General features: G+C 40.0%; 1 protein-coding gene across 6 annotated transcripts in view; it reads right to left on the reverse strand.

Moving 5' to 3' along the window:
• MCTP1 (multiple C2 and transmembrane domain containing 1) overlaps window positions 1–17229 on the reverse strand; it is a 274684-nt gene that overhangs the window by 98442 nt on the left and 159013 nt on the right. For all 6 annotated transcript variants that reach the window (XM_026866731.1, XM_026866730.1, XM_026866735.1 and 3 more), the window contains 3 exons: window positions 14335–14428; window positions 2269–2371; window positions 73–175 (listed from right to left, as the gene is read on the reverse strand). In XM_026866731.1, coding sequence (XP_026722532.1) covers window positions 73–175; window positions 2269–2371; window positions 14335–14428 — 300 coding nt within the window. The remainder of the gene's footprint in view (window positions 1–72; window positions 176–2268; window positions 2372–14334; window positions 14429–17229) is intronic.

Raw genomic sequence — 17229 nt, forward strand, 5'->3', positions numbered from 1 at the left:
CCCACCCCCCGCCTGCCCTCCCCATTTCAGCAGGAAAAATTCAGAGCAGTATGTCAGGTGAATGAAACTTACAGACAGCAACGGTATAGCAACTTTGCCTAGAAAGTCAGCGCTCCGATCGCGGTCTTCGTCATAAACTGTCACTTCAAGCACCGAGTGGATGTCTTTAATATTGCTACAAAGGGAGAAGCACACACAGAAGACAGGAGTCACCTACACCGGCGGGTACCAAGGACAAAAGCCTGGAAGGTTAGCAAAAACAGACACCCGTCTGTTTACCCAAGCCATGGCAGAGAACAGAACTTGGGTAACGGAGGCATCCCTCCCTACGACCAAAAGGCTTCCTCAGGGCTGCGGCGGTGGCTGGCTCTCTCCGCGGGGTTTTCCCAGCAGAAGTTTTCCGAAGGATGTTGCTTTAAATCTCCTACCTGGGGTTTGCGGCGCAAGAGCCAGCGCGGAGCAGTGCTTGGGGGATTTACAGCCGCCAGCAGCAGGACTGAGAGCCGTTAAACACTACCCCTGAAACGCTGCTATCCTTGCAGCAATTCCTGCTGCAAACGCTGTGAAATCTGCAGGTTTGTAAACGGAAATAATTACGAGCTCCACGAGTCCTTGCACTGAGCACAAGCTCTTTAATTCTGAAGCCCTTGCTTAATTGCAAATACCCAACAGTCACCACAACAAATTCGGAGCAAGCGATACAAAACGATGCATTTTTCAGCTACTACTGGTTTTTGCCTGTGAGCTATTAAACACTCCACCACCTTGCACAACAAATGTCACTGTACATTGTGAACTCTCAAGTGAAAAATTCACATTCCTCATTCAGAGGAAAAAAACACAGAATTGTTTGAGAGAACTTATCTCTGATCAAATGGCTGATCCAGGAAATACAAATTCACGCAAAGCAGTTTAACTCCAGTAAAATATATGCCTATAGATGAAACTGGATTGCTGGACCAAAATTAATTAACAAATCTGAGTATAAATAAAACGTACATAGAAGAGAGGTCAAAACTCTCCTTGAAGGCCTTTTGAGTTTTTCTATTTGATTCCTGTTTAGTCTTTTGTCCTCTACAAAATCAGGCATTTTCTTATCCAGAGAACACTGTCGAGCAGTGGAGGTTGATTAGTTATTGGCTCTGTTTGTAGATAATTAAAAATAAATTAATGAAGAATTTAGAGTGCCTTTGCAGATACATACATGAGAACTACGTTAATAAGCTAATGAGAAGTACAACTGTTGTGAGAATTTTTCTTTTGTTCCGAGTTCACTCCTGAGAGTTCACTGCAGGGCAAGAAAACCTACGGATGCCAAATATACAAATGACAAATTTGGAAGTGAAAAAAAAAAAATAATTAAAATCGGACTGAGTTTTGAGATCAAGGGCAAAGTATAGCATTTTCTTTTATGATAATGCGAAGTAAGTGTACACAAAGCTAACAGTTCTCCCGGTTTTCTGGCTGATTTCAGCAGCAGAGAAACCTGCAACTGCTCGGTTTTCTACTCATTGGTGTCACCCTGCAGTCAGATAGAACCAGCGAGAAAAAGAAGGCAACTGAGCGAGAAAAATAACAAGAACATTTTGATTGTGGAAGACTTTTTTTTCTGTTTTGTCACAACCTTTTACTGTCTTCAAATTAACAAAAGGATAAAAAAACCCAACCGCATCAATTCCAAAAAAACTGAATGTTTCAGACTGCATTTTACTCAACAGCAGCACTGTAGCAGTATGATATTAGATGGTATTGTGGGAGCTGCGTCTGGTAAATGGGAAGAACGAGTGGAAAGTATCTGATCATAATTCAGAGAAGTGTGACTGCATTTAAAATTCCTTCCTTTATATAATTATCCAGTGTTTATTAAAGTTAACATCCACATTTTAATGGAGGTCATAATCACAATATCCTTTTTTTCACCCGAAACTTCAGGGACAAATCCAGTGCGATGGATTTGGCTCTTGACACTCTCACGTAAGTTGGTAGGAGTCTGGAGTGCTTAGCATTACTCATACCTGGTTTCCAAGAAACAGACTTTGCTTTTTTACCTTTAAATAGTACCCCTTATCTGTTTTTTTTTTTCATGTCTTTAATCCTCAGAAAAGTATTAAAGCTGTTTGGTTTAGAAATGTTGGTATGTCATCGTTATCCTTCTTCAGAATCAGCCACAGGTATCTTTGATTCACACATACATCCCCTTCAAAACACTCCTCCCCCCAAAAAAAAACCCCAGCCCCACACACACGCTCACAAAATCCAAACACCTACAATGTGAAGATCTTGTTCCATTCTGGGTTGAGGTTCTTGTAGATGGTATGTGTCAGCAGTCTGTCATTGTTCAGTTCAACTACACAAAATGGGTCACTTTTACCTGTAAGAGAAAATTTGGAACAAAATTTATAAACTAAGAAAACCCACTGTGTGCAAGGTTTAAATCAAAATCAGGTTGGTTGTGGGGGTTGGGTTTGGTTTTTTTTGCTTCTTTTCCTAAGCTGCACTGTAATTCTCCCAGGAATTAATTCAGGGAAGTCCTATGGTCTGCATTATATTCAAGATGATCATAACAGGCTGTTCATCTCCATAATACTAAAAGAACATCTTTTTTGTCTTTAAAAAAAAAAAAAAAAGAAAGAAAGAAATCACCATACAGACTTTTCTGATGAAAAAACAGCATGTTCATAAAAGGTGCCAAGCACCCTTCTGAGACAGCTAAGAGAACTTTACTTTAATGGTGCCAATCCTGCACTGGCTGTAATGATAACATAATTAGAGCATTTTGATATGTAGGAAATGTATTATTCCATATTATTTGTAATAACATAGCACCTATAATACTTATCCAAAGATTACTATGCCCTACATGTTTCACGCTGTACAAATCCTCTCCCAAAAATCAAAAAACCTTAAAGACAGTCTCAGATAAAAGCCTAACACCAGAGAAAATGGGCAAGTACAATTAAACAATGAGACGATATCAGCTGGAATGATGGGCTGTAGTCTCAGCACAGCAGAAGCTCAAACGTGGTTGAGATTTTTGTATACATTAAAGCACAATGAAGTAGCTTTGCATATATTTACACGAAGGTCCCTCAGCGTGAAAGCCACCACAGGAGGAAGTATGAAGATGCTGCTTTGAAAATGTAATATGTAGATAATGGAAACGATATCCTAGACGGGATATGGAAGTTGATTTTTTTTTTAAGCTAAAGAAAAAGAATAGGGAAAGGAAATGTGTGTGTGTGTGTGTGTGACCCTGAATGTGAAAAGAGTTTATAGCCAATGGCTGCAGGTGAGCAGTGCTCAGACACCAAGCAAAAAGCAAGAAAAATCATCCCGACTGAAAGTTTAGGGGAAAGACATGAAACTGATCCTAAACTTTTTCCTGGATATCCACGAGGCCAAGATTTGCACATGGAAAGGAGAAGAAGGAAAGCAGACACCTGAATCTCATGCTTAACAACAGTTTGTTTGACTAAAAAAAAAAGAGCTCTCCGAAGAGGCAGGAAGTGAAAGAAGGGAAAACTGATATCTCCAGGGTTTCGGGGCAACCCTGAAATTTCCTGGAAGGGTAAGAAGGTGTGATGAGGAAGATCTGAGGAAGAGCTATGGTGGAAGGAGCAGCAACACAAACATGAGGGGCATGGTGAGAAGAGAGTTGCAACTGAGGCAACAATGGGAATAAATCGCAGTGTGGAGTAAATTATTTAACTCATATTTCAAATTATGACACTAACGACAACCACTACAAATGCTGTCCGAGACAGAGGGATGCTGTCCCTCCTACCTCTTTTGATTTCCTGCAGTAATTGAAGAGAACATTTGCCTTCGGCACACCATACAGGTGTAAGGAGTATTTTCATGTAAGGCTCAAACACGGAAGTAGAAAGCTGCAGAATAAATTGCTGCTCCCAGAACCCAAGGGAACTTTGTCTGATGGAAATTAACAACCGAGTTGCATACTGGAGAGTGGCTTGTTCTCGTCCCTGGACTTTCTTTGGACAGCAAAGTGCTTGAAAGTTATTGAGTGTTGGCACTGGCCTTCCACAATCAAATCTAGCTCACCAAGCAATTGTATTTCACAATGTCTTCAATAATTCTGTAATGCTTTGTCATGCATTGTAAGAAGCCGTAAATTGAGTAGCTCAATAGGGCTACATTAATGATATTAGGGAGGCATGTAATTTGTTTCATACCTTATACAAATGACAATGAAATCAATATTTAGACAAAGCTGTCTAGGGGTCACATCTCCCAAACTGCGGTATTGATTCAGACTACATCAGAGGTTAATGTGCATATTATTAACTTTAATGATAAAGAATAATTGTTTTAAACACATTGTGAATTACAGTTGTAGTTGAAGTTTACCTCCTCTAGCAAACAATATACCAAGGAACCTTTCCCATTAAGCTTGAAAAATTATTAATTCATTAGCCATGGATAATGTGATATTGTATCATATGGATAGATTGGATATCATGGATATATCACACAACTCGATGTCTTCCTACTTCACCAGCCTAAAAGGTGGTAGGAAACTTAAACATTTATTTAGGTTCTTCGGGCTTCAGTATTTGAAAAAGAAAGGCCCAGAATATAGTTAAAAGAAGGCAGAACAGACACAGCAGGTGAGCTAGATGATACTAATTTATCTCCCTTTTTAAAGTATCATCAGTCATATTTGCATATGATAGTACAATGTGATTTGTGCTTATTAATTGTATACAGACACAGCGAAATGCACTGCAGTGCCTAAAGGCCACCTTCTGCAAACAGAGAGAAAGTATTTACTACATTCATTTATTTTCTGCATTTGTTGACATGCACTTTTTCAGTGACTCTCCTTACAGATTTATAAGGATATCAATCCACTTAAGAAAGCTAAATAATATGTAACATCAATCACAGAGGTCCTCAATAAAAACCAAAGACAGACAGTTTTCAGAAATAAAAAAAAAAAATCCCCCTCTCACACTCAAGATTTCATCTCTCCTCCCCTCTGTAAGTTGAGAACAGTTCGAGACCAAATACGACAAAAGGAATATTGTGAAATGGTACCTGGGAGGGCCCAAATATCATGGTTGACAAGCACAAGTTTCCCAGCTCTGAAGATCTCTACTAAGGAACACCATTTCCACCATACGAGTAGGCTACGCTGTTCCCATATGCAAAGCCCTTCACCATCGCCCATGGGCACTTCTTCCATATGCTGAAACACTCGCAACCAAGCTGGGTATCTGAAAGGCAACACTCTTTGCTGACGTGCTAAACATATGGTATGTGCAAACGTTATTTGGATACCAACCCAAATAAGTGAACATGATCCAGAAAGACAAAGCCAGAGCAGTGCACAAGTACTTGGTGAAACTCATACCCATCTGTCATCTTTCAAGTTCTCGTTATTAAAAAGAATAACTGCAATCTTAACTCTCACTGACAGCCATGGCAACCTGCTGCATTGCAAGAGTGTTCAAAATAATGGGATCGTTCCCAAAGAAAGCCTTAAGAGAGCACTGAAATGTTAGAAGATGTTGGCCTTGGGTCTCCTTGGTCTCTGGAAGGACCAAGGAAATCTGAGAATTTCCACTATATTATTCAAAAGCAGTACCTTCAGCACGACACATACTCTTAAGCAAGGCAGCCTCAGACGACCTCTGTCTAGTTAATGCAACTAGCAATTTCAAACAAAAGATAAATGGCTTTCCTCATTTTTATATAAAAAGACCACACGTGCTCAGAAAAGTACGTGCTGTCCATCTTGCTGTTCTAAAAGAACACTTAAAGACCTTTGATTAGACTTGTGCTGCCTGAGCTCAATTACATCATTCTAAATTATGTTGTCATCTCAAGTACACCTTTCACTACAGGCTGAACCACCACTGTCAAATATCCCCAGATATCAGCTGCCACACGCCAAGAAATTCTGCCCAAATCCCTGCGTCTACTGCGGATCCTCCCACTAGCCCCCTGCTCCGCGCCTTTTCTAGGCCTCTAGCTACTCTTCCAGTGACTCCAGAGGTACCGAAATCTACTGATCAGGACACCCACAAACTGCTGAATGCAGCCTGAAACGTGTGCTCAGTGCTCTGCCAGGGTAAGACAACCCACTCCCTGCTTAAGGCACTTCAGAGCATGTTCCCAGCACCACCGAAACCAGCGCTCACCGTTTTTGAGTAATCCCACGGCCTCAGTGGGACCAACCCCTGTTACACCGAGAGCTCTTTGAAGGAATTGGTGACACCACTAGGTAGTAAAAACCAGTGAAGCACACCTTCCAACTGGCTGAAATCAGACCTGCACTACACCTCAGTAAGTAAACAACTCTCATTAATCCGTTCTGTTGCTGTAACGTCTCATGCTTTTTGGATGCTGCTTGTACCATTCTAAAGGCTCCTGAAATGGCACAAATGAAGTGCTAATCTACATAATACTCATAATAATCTGGAAGGGAAAGCAGCTCCTCTTTTGATGTACCTCCCTCACCCTTCTTCCCCCTTTAGCCACTACAGACCCTCGACTATCTGAGAACGTCCCCTAGAAGGAATTCTACTTCGTCAAGTAAGTTATCAATGAAAAAAAATAAAGAACTACCTATCTGTTGAAGTTTCCCATTTTATTCATCATGCCACACACTGCATCTAGTTTGACAGATACCCTTGTTTGTGCTACGCTGCACTGCAGTTAATCTTTAGACAGCCGCCAAGACCAGAGCCCAGACTGAGATTACTTTACTTAGATCTAAATATTTTACTTCAATCAGCACCGTGTCCCTCACGTTGCACGCTACACACACATTAATTAAACTATTAGTCTTTCACTTGTTACCTTAATTCTCAGAACTACTGCACGCCCCTGGATAAACTGCACAGCCATCACCTGCCCAACTCTACAACAGTGGTTAAGTTGCAAAAGAACCTAACGGGGAACTAGTAAGGTCTTGTTTGCTATTTGCCTCCAAACCAAAGTCCCCCACAGCCCAGAAAGTCCTTCACAGAAGAAATGAAGTCAACTGGGAGCTCAGATTCATTATCTGGATCTCAGAAGGCTGGCTACTTGGGTAACATCTTTCTCCTGACAGTATACAAAATACACTTTTTCATCATAGAAGAGAGACCTAAATAGTGACAGTTTTTAATTGCGTCTCAAAATATTTAGAAAATCAAAGCAACAAAACCTCAACATCCACGCAATTTTAGCTCCTGAATCATCTTCTCAAGTAGCTACAGCACCGTATCGCCCAACACTCCTGCTGTGTTTTTCACTTGGAAAAGTTTGGGGAAGGCCCTTTCCACCAGTTCAAAGGCCACAGGACTTCCACATTTGCAGATGCGCTGTCTCGCCAGGCTGGGACCCCTCGGCAAGCTCCAGAGACATCAGGCGGCTCGTGATCGGCTGTCCTAGGGCTGGTGGACCGGTCTCAGACACTTCCACCGCAGCCCATCTTCTGGGCTGGAGGTGAGCCGGACTCTGCCCACTCTAGTGGGCAGCGAAACCAACAAAATGTGGGGCGCCATCCCAAATTCAACTCCGCAAGTCCTGCTTTTGCATGACAGACTGAATGACACGTGACCAATTCAGATGCGAGTATCTCTTGTTTGTACAAATATGAATTTTACCTGAATATTAGAGCTGTCAAACTGCAATACAATGTAATTCATATTTCTGGGCAAGTTAAACAGATATGTCTTTCAACGGTCCCTGAAGGGGAGGCTGTCCAATGAAAATTTTTGGTTCTGGGTAGGATTGTTTTTCCCAGCAAAAATTCATTTTGGAACAACAGCAATTCTTCCAAACAGGGACTTCAATTCAACATAATTGAGTTTCTGCACTCACTTTCTGGCTCCACTTGTACACAAAGCAGAGTTTTCCTTGATAAAAAGCTATCATAGAGCTTAATTTAAATTTCTTGCTTGCCATGTTTTGTGCAAGTTAAACTGTGATGTCCTTTTATTATAAAACTACTAAATACATGCATTTGTCTCCAGAAAACAGCATGTCATCTGCGTATTATTTGAAAAAAAAAAAAAAAAAAAAAAAGAGACTATTAAACAAACATTTGGAAACATCGTATTATTTTATGCAGTAAGATGATTCCCTGCTTTAGAGAGAGAAAAACACCCGTGTACAGTCATAAACATCACACTTTTCTGTTTCCAGTCTTTGAAAAGCCAGCTTGTAGGTAAGAAGGTAAGAAATCTGAAAGACCTTCGGTCACTGCAGAATGTTTTTCTTTCTTAATCAGGTCTGCTGTGGACTCTTACAAGGAACTTCCACTGATGCAATTGCTTTCCAGAGCAGATGCAAGCCCAGAAGCAGACAGCAGACCTCCCTGTCCTCTGAAAAACTTACTGTACTTCACAAGGATTAACTCACAAGCAGATAGCAGGAGGCTGGCTCCCGACAAGCCTCTGGAGATGCTTCTACCATGGCTGAGGAAAGCATGCATTGCTTCAGTGTATGTCCAGAGACACCAATAATTTCCTAGTTTTGTTTCTTCAGCAGTTTTCTCAACAGAAGAGGCCATGTGGCAGGCTAAATACAGATTACCTGCCACTGATCTGTCTGTGAAGTTGTATGAACTGATAGAAAGTCAGGTCCAGCACCAGCTAGACCATGAATGGGTTTTAAGTAAATGGCTAACTTCGTTCTGAACTAAGTATGAGAAGAATTTTTGCATTGCTTAAATGACATTATCAGAACTGAACTGGAATCACAGACTACTAAAAATGATTTGGATAGTTCAAAAATTCTGTAAGAGATTTCAATTCCATTTCTACTCTCAGAAGCCAAGTTCACAAACCACAACTTCACAAAGTTCAACCAAGTTTAACATCATTATGAAAGCTGAAATATTGTTTGAATATTTCATAGGCTATTATGGTTCTCCCCCACTGCTGGCCGTGCCTGTCCATTACAGATCTAAGTCTCCACAGCCAAAAAAAAGCCTTTATTTTTTGGGAAGACAAGACAGCCAGTTCATGACTCTGGGGGGCAGTGCCACTCATGCAGACGCTAATGTCACTAATGTTGTTCCAAGCTCCCTGCCAGCCAGCTGCCTGCAACAGAGCAGCCAGTCTGACCTTTGGCCAGGAGGAGGAATGGCTCAATAGCATGAGAAGCCGCCTTATCGAATGGATTAAGTACAGGTCCCAAGCCAAATGCCAACTTTGACAAGGACTTGCTCTGTTGGCCCTAGCTGAGTCAGTTAACCTTTCTTAGTTTTCCATCTTTAAAATGGAAATGATAATTCCTCTTTAACAGTGCTGCTGCAAACATGTTGCCACAGACTGGTACCATGACGGTGTGAGACACCTCGCCCGGCGATGCAGTGCAGTGCCACAGTCACTGCCACGGAGTATTTACAGAGGAAAACACGAAGTTAATAATCACAAGTCATCCTTTCACTGTATATTTAATTATAGATACCATTCTTAACCAGAAATGCCTTTTAATTTTGCCACTCTTATCTTGAAATTGCTACTGTTTAAAAAAAAAAAGTAGTGTTGCAGTGTAGGATCTTGGACTGATGTCTTCGGGCAACCTACAGGATAGGACCAGGTGAAAATTTATCTGCCATAGAATATTGCCCATCTAGTTGATTTCTGTACTTTGTGAAGATAATTCAAGTGTATATTGAAATCGGGTTGTGCTAATTGACAGAGAAAATTACTTTTGGAACCATATTTCCAAAGGGCCTCTGAATTTATTCTTTCAATTTTACATGCATGGGCTTCCATACCTTTGTGAATTTAACGTGTGTGTACATCACTCTGACAATTCCTAGCATTTGAAGAACAATTTCAGAGACTATTTTTGCACATGTGGTATTAGGACATTTTAGAAGAACAGATTTTAGAAAACTCATTTACATTCTGCACATTTAGCCACCTTGGTATCTTCATACTACTTTCAAGTACTTTAATCAAAATTTTAACATGGAATTTTCATAGAAGAGAGGCTGAATTCCAGACATAAAACTGAAAAAGAAGAAAAAAAAAAATCTGCCTCATTTTCTATGCTTAGTTTCTGTTCTTCAGAGGAGGAGAAGCCTGAAAAGCTTTTGACTGCAAACCTAAATATCACCCAGCTCTTTAGTAAAATCTGTCTGATATACCAGGTTCTGAAATCACGGCACCCAAAAAAACCTGCAGACAATTGATTAATAATGAGGTCAGAAATACAAATAAATTTACTTCTAATGAAGACTGGAGACACAGTAATCAAAGTGTTAAAAATTCATTTCATGCACATCTCATTTGCCTCTTAGCTGATATTTATCACATAATTCTGTGAGAAAGTAGAGGCCTAAGATGCTCCAGATAAATGTCTCAATTAATTGTACAGAGGTAGCCCTCTTTGAGCTGAACCAGAGCTGTGAGCTCTTTATTAAAAGCACTATTCTGTAGCCTGTAACCTTGTTCCTTGACTCCTCTCTAGTTTCCAATTTAAACAAGTCCCCATGCGGCCCGCTCTAAAGGGCTTTGTCTCCCTGTCATTGTTAAGAGAGCCGAGGCATCCTGGAAGTGTGAAATCAGACCTCATGAGCTGAACGGTTCCCCAGGGAACGCCGGACCGCGCAGAAGGTCAAAGTCATGGGCTGGACCATCTGAAAGCGTCTGATCGCCGGTCTGTGACACAGCAAGCGGGGTGGGGGCAGGGGGAGAGGGGAGCCAGGGGGCTAGAATTGAACACGTCTTAATTAAAGCCCAAAGACAGCAAAACAAACTGTTTTCTAGGCAGGCTGTCACACGGAGCCTGGATTTTGCTCGGCTAATGAATCTGAGTTGCTAACTATTATTCTTTAAAATAATAGGACTTTTGCTGGATTTGCTCAAACCTGTGGCACATCTTTTCCCACCCTGCCTGCTCCTCGTCAGTAATAAGGCAGAGGTTTTGAGTTTTATTTCGTGGTACGAAGGAAGGAGGAATGATCTGCCCTGGTAAAGGAGACGTAAGCAAAGCCAGCAGCCTTCCAGCGCCTTCCAGCACAACCCACCTACACCTGCCCACCTTTGCTGCAGAAGGAGCAGCTTCCCTGACCAAACCTGCACGATGTCACAGCGAAGGGCTCACGCCTTCCCAGAACTCACACAGGTTAGGCGAGCGGAGCGTGTATGAATCTCAGAGGCCAAGTGGCACGATGAGCCCATTACACTTCACGTTTCCCTGCACCATCAGAACACTTCTTCACGTAACAGGGATGTCCCTGGAGGCACACACACTGCTGTGCCAGGGTTCTGCAAGCAGCCCAACCCCAGAGAAGGTCTGTCTGTCCTACACAAGCCAGCAAAGACGTGGGGAATGGGGAAAATATAACTTCTTTTAGCTGAGGATTTAGGGAGAAAGCGGCTGTGCACTGAATAGCTAGAACACAATGGAAGATTTAAATTAAACTTTCTCCTCAGGAAGAGAAGGAAAAAGTAAACACCATGCTCAATGTCTTTCCATCTGTTAGATTATAGTTAAAAAAAACCCCAACGTATTAAAAAATACGTATTTCCCAAGAAGGGTTATTTGCTCTGACCACAATTTCCAACAGAACATAATTTTTCATTGGTGGAAGCCCTAAAATTGGGTTTTGCCCGTGGAAAGATGCTGTTTTTCCTGGGGAAACAATCCCCACAGACCCAGCAATTCTCTCAAAGGCCCAGGTCCTGGAACACGCCCTATTTTTCAGCTCTCCCCAAAATCACGGTGAGCTTTCCAGCACCAGCAGGGACTCTCCCAACCCCTCAGCAGTTCTCCCTTTCCTTGTAAGTGGGCTGAGGGAGAAGCCTCACTTTGTTCTTTTCTGGGGTGTTTTTAAAACCCAGTTATGGCACATCCCAGCAGCGCCCCGTTTTCAAACCGGCAGTGCCCACTCGCTCCCCTGCCCACCCCTTCTCCAACATTTCAGCCCACCCTGGCATCCTGTTGAGTGCGTGTCTAGGTGGGGGGGTTGTAAACTGAGGTCTGAACGACCACCCTAATCTCCCCCTTTTTTAAAAAAGACCTGTACTAACCTTAACGATCTGAAGTGCACTGTCCAACACTGGGCTATTGAAACTGGAGAAAAAAATGCCCTCGACTATCAACAGTTTATTAGGGGCTTAACTGAAGTGACCTACTGTAGTAGCATTCAGGCTATGGGCTTTCTGTGGAAAGGAGAAGAATTGAGGGTTTCATTAAAAAGTAATTTGTGCTTTTTACTCATTCATTCAACAGGAGTCTCAATTGCTCTTTATTCACACAGAGTTAATACAGTATTACAATGCTGCTCAATGAATGTATGGTAACAAAAGAAAAATTTCACATTTTGAAAGGAAAAAAAAAATCCTTGCAACTGTAGTAAGATTGATGACTACTTAGAAGATTACAGAAATCTTTTTCCCTCTATGCTTATGCTTAATGATGGAATATTAAGGAATTTTAAAATCCATTCAGCCCAAACTAATAAATTTTGATTTATTACTTCACATGAAAAGATTCCTGAAAGGGAAACGGGATACGTTCAGCAGACAGGAAACAGAGAAAACCACACAGGTACTACACAGGTGTTTCAGGTAGTTTTCAGACTCTAGGGAGGGCAAAAGATTAACTCTGAAAGAACAATTTAGTAAGAAAAGCAAACTCGTCCTTAGCTTTTACCAACAGAAGCAATCCTTAGTCATGTAAGTTATGCCACTGATGACAGCGCTCTCCACACTGACTAATAAGAATTGCTCAGTGGAATAGATGTGGAGGGTCAAGTTTTATACAATTTTTGCAAACATGATTTATTGACAAACACCAAATAACCACTCTGAGTTACTTCTAAATATTACTATTCAAAGTTTAATCTGAAATGACCGATCTGTACATACCCACAAGGTACTAAAAAGAGATGTAAATGGCTACAGTAGTTAACAGGAACCCTTTGTACCCTTTTCAAAATTCTAGGTATTTTTCTCCAAAATATACAATGATTTTGGTAACGTCTGGAATGCACAGCCATCTTACAAAGTGTATCTGCTGTATAAATGTCTTTTCTTGCTAATGAACAGAGTATGTGGGACACAGCAGGGTACTGAGTGTCCTTACCCCTCCTCCTGACCATCATTCTAAACGCAATGTCTGAAAATTTTTGGTAGCTCTGTACATCTTTAATTGAATCAAATGTATTTCCAAAAAATTTGTTCAACCAGCACAAATGACATGTTGATCTGGAAAAGTCGAAGACTGAACGAGGTCAGGGACTGAATTATCCCATTTGCCCCTGAATAACTTAATCTCTCTCTCTGTTCAGACCACATTGGATTATAAGGTCAAAGCCGAGCGAGGAATCCTTAGAAGCATTTCTCTAACCTACCCAAAAATAGAATCAGTTATTTTGCGTGCCACAAACTGGATGATCAGTTTCAGCAATAAAACATTTGCTCTGTTACCTTGTCTAAGAAAAAATAAGTAAATACTGGTACTCGTGCTAGCTAATTTACAAAAAACTAATAAAAATGAGCATATTGCTATATAACTACATCTGCTCCTGTAACAGAACATTTATGTCCAAACTGCAGTGAAATCAGCCCGATCAGTATCGTTTCCTTTTTTTCCCCCTTTATGTTTTGTTGTTTGTTTTTTTTTAAAGCAGAGATGGCTATTTTCTGACACAGAAGCAGCTCATTTTGCTCCACTCAGTGTGAAGGTGATTGTACTTACAGGAGATAACTTGGACATTTCTGGGGAAATATAGTCACTATGGCTGAAATACTTCTTTAGTTTGAAAAGCAAAAGGTTAAATTAGCCTTTCAGCTTATATCATATAAAATAGAAAGAAAAAAAAAAAAAAGATAACATTTTCTTATTTCTCTTCTTAAACAGATAAGTAGTAGTTACAGGAAACTGCATTTATTTGAAATGTCTGAAACCAACAGCAGCCTTGCACAATATCTGGCAGATACCAAGAGGTTCTTTGGGCAACAACTTTAAAGTAACTACTTTCATTTTCCTTGTTCTCTGGAATTGAGCTTTAATTTGGATTATTTTGTATAATTTTATCTACTAGAAGAAGAAGTCTTTTCTATGTATTTTTTCCAGGAGCTCTGATGGAGAAAAATGCGTCTTTCACCCCTCTGAGAAATAACCCATGTAAGGCTCTGCTAGCATCAGAATGACTTGATGTCTTGCTTAACAAAAGTTTTGTTTGTTTGTCTGTGGATTTCTACCTTAATGAGCAGAAGGTGAGACTGTGCAAACAGATAATAATCTTCAGATAAACTTCTGTTTTAAACTTTTTTTTTTTTTTTTTTTTTTTAAACTTCTAAAAAGGCCTGGTCTCACTGTGGTCTTTACTGTCACCGAAACTAAATAAATCCTTGCCTGTGACATCAGCTGCCATCAACGCTTCTGCCCTGATGACCTTCACCTGAAGAAATCCCACATCCTTCATGTTATGGAACATCATCATTGGACTCTAAAAAATAATAAAAAGAATTCTGGATTGCAAAACAGACAAACCAAAAGCATTATGAGTAGTCTCCTCCCTAGCCCTGATATAAGTTAGTATAATTCTGTCTAACACATTCATGCTTTTAAATCTGTTTTCTGAAGAATGCACAGTTGTCAGCGTTTCTTTCAGTATTTTGCAACTTACCAGTGAAAAATACAAAGGAAAAATTAGAATATGAATGATTAAATATAACACTAATTCCACTGAATTGACAATCCCCTAACAGCACATGAGCAACTAAAGAAACAACAAATTATAGCAGTGTTTTAAGAAAATTAATACAAACAATAAAACATTTTCTCTTCCTGAATATTTTTGTGACATCTATGTTCACATTTTCCCTTTGGTGGCTCCAGGAGTATTTTGGAAAGTGTCTTAGAGCCAATATTATTTTTGTTGTAGTTGACCATTATATGCAAGCTTGCCTATAGCATATATGCATATATAAGCTTGTAAATAACATGAGCAACAACAGTCGAAAGAGGATTATAACAACAACTTTCACAATAATCACATGCAAAAAATTTTTAAAATTAATTAAGAGATGTTTTCAGTTCCATGGCAGAAAGCTCTTAGTATAAATTATCACTTTTTTGGACATAAATTTCTGCAATATCTACATATATTTTAAAAAGAAAGAAAAAATTAAAGACTAGACTAAATCTTGTATCATCCAACAGTGTTTTAGAAAGCTGCTTGGGAAGTGTGTTCTGTTGCTGCTCTTTCTTCAAATAACCAGAAGCAACAAACTTGGAGTATCGGACACCAGTTTGGTGTGATAAGCTACAATTCTAAAGCTCGAACTTTGATTATAATTTAAAAATTATACAATTTTAAACGATGGGACATTGAATGCAACTTTTGAATCTGCAATCAATTAATAACAAACATGGAATTATCATTCAGTTTTTAGATAACCTAGAGGAGGAATTTGGAAAGAGGAGACTAGAATTAGATTTTCAAATCCATTTTAAGTCTTATATATATATATGTGTGTGGCCCAATTTTTGGTTGTTTTTGCAAGTCTTGTTCGTAAATGCTAGCACATACCTTTGTTTTGAAGTATTTTAAATTCTGGGCTAATATATTTAATGTCTGTGGCCTTTTCTAAAATTTTAATGTAGTGTTGAGTAAAACCTCTTCCACTGTTTATGATAATGTCCAGATTTCTAGAAAATGCAAACATCAGGTAAAACACCAAGTCAACAATTCTTTAAATTATTATGAAGGCAAAATCGACTGTTATGGAAAACCAGAATAAATAGCATCACTGATCTGAAAACCACAGTTGCTGCTTAAGTGAAATATTAAATGTCAGCTTGCAAAAACTACAGTACGTTTATGCATAGATAACCTACCCATTAAAATGTTAGACATATAATGTGCAACCCCGAGTATTAATAAAGACAATTCTAACAGTTAAACCACACTCTCGATATGAATTTTCTAAGTCCCAGCTGACCATTTACTGTTTGCAGTGAAGGTCTGACCTTGGTACACTGAACTGAGGGATCCAGTTAAGTGTGGTACACCACACGCTACATACATACGAACACATGCATGTACGTTATCACAGGATAACGGTTAATAATTTTTTTTTTTAGATTTTTTAAGCTGTTAATCATCAGAGGGCCTGCTTAAAAATACTGATGGCCAACTTTAATCAGCACACGCTCAACCCCCTTATGTGCTCAGAAGCCAAGGGTGGCAGAGACGGTGTTACAGATAGCCCTGCTATAATTCAAAAGCATGTTGGCACCATCCCTCATTTATTACAATAACGATCAAGGTTTGGAAGCTTCTTATCAGAACTGGTACCACAATGGAGATAATTCCGCTCTAATACCATCATGAAAGTGAAAGGATTTACAAAAACGTGTCCACATTTTACCCAAGTTTCCCAATGACCGAAACAAACACCGAGCTGCAGACAGAAAACAAAGCAAAAACCAAACATAGAGCAAGCCAAGCGACGGCCTCCCTCCCCGCAGTGCCGTCCAGCCCCCTCTTCCTAACTTCATCCCGGTAAGATCATTCTGCAAAAAGGCACCAGCGCTGTATTTCACTTTGCTACCTCTGTGATTTTTGAAGTTTTAGTTCCAGCAAGTCGGCTGGCTTAGATTCATTTACTGCACATCGTGACTGCAGAGACTGCTGAAAATGTGTACAACGCCAGGGCAGAGACTCCGGGAGAAGCAAATGACTTTAATACATTACTTTAAATACATAACTTTAAGTAATGATTTATCAGATGAAATTCTGTCTTCTTATTTATGATTATTGTTGAAGGCCTCAAAACCCGCATGGTTTCTGAAGCCTGAAATTTCCATAGCAGAGGAATCCGTGATTTGCTGTGAATCTTTTCAGCCCTCAATAGATGGGAAAAGATTGAAATGCTCTGGAGATGAGTCCTCTTTATTTTTTTAATGAAAGGCTGTATAATATGTTTTCTGTATGGCTGCAGCAGCTGTCAGGGAGAGCATCTCAGTTCAGCTCTATTATGGGAGAAGCAATACCCCATCCTATGGCATCGAGATACACTGAGGGGCCAGTACTGATTGACAGCTTGTCACCATGACGTCTTATTCCATCTCTGTTATGGAGAAAATTAATGTCACACCACCAGCCTTATGACTCGCTGTCATCTTAGAACTGCTCACCTTTTATCAATGCTCTAAATAACATTTCAAGCCCATCGTCTCACGGTGGACAATCTGGTCAAGGGACATTAAATCGGATGACTGTGAAATGTCATAATAAAAATG

Source organism: Athene cunicularia (genome assembly GCF_003259725.1).
Source record: "Athene cunicularia isolate RWA chromosome Z unlocalized genomic scaffold, athCun1 chrZ_part3, whole genome shotgun sequence".
NCBI classification, from domain to species: Eukaryota; Metazoa; Chordata; class Aves; order Strigiformes; family Strigidae; genus Athene; species Athene cunicularia.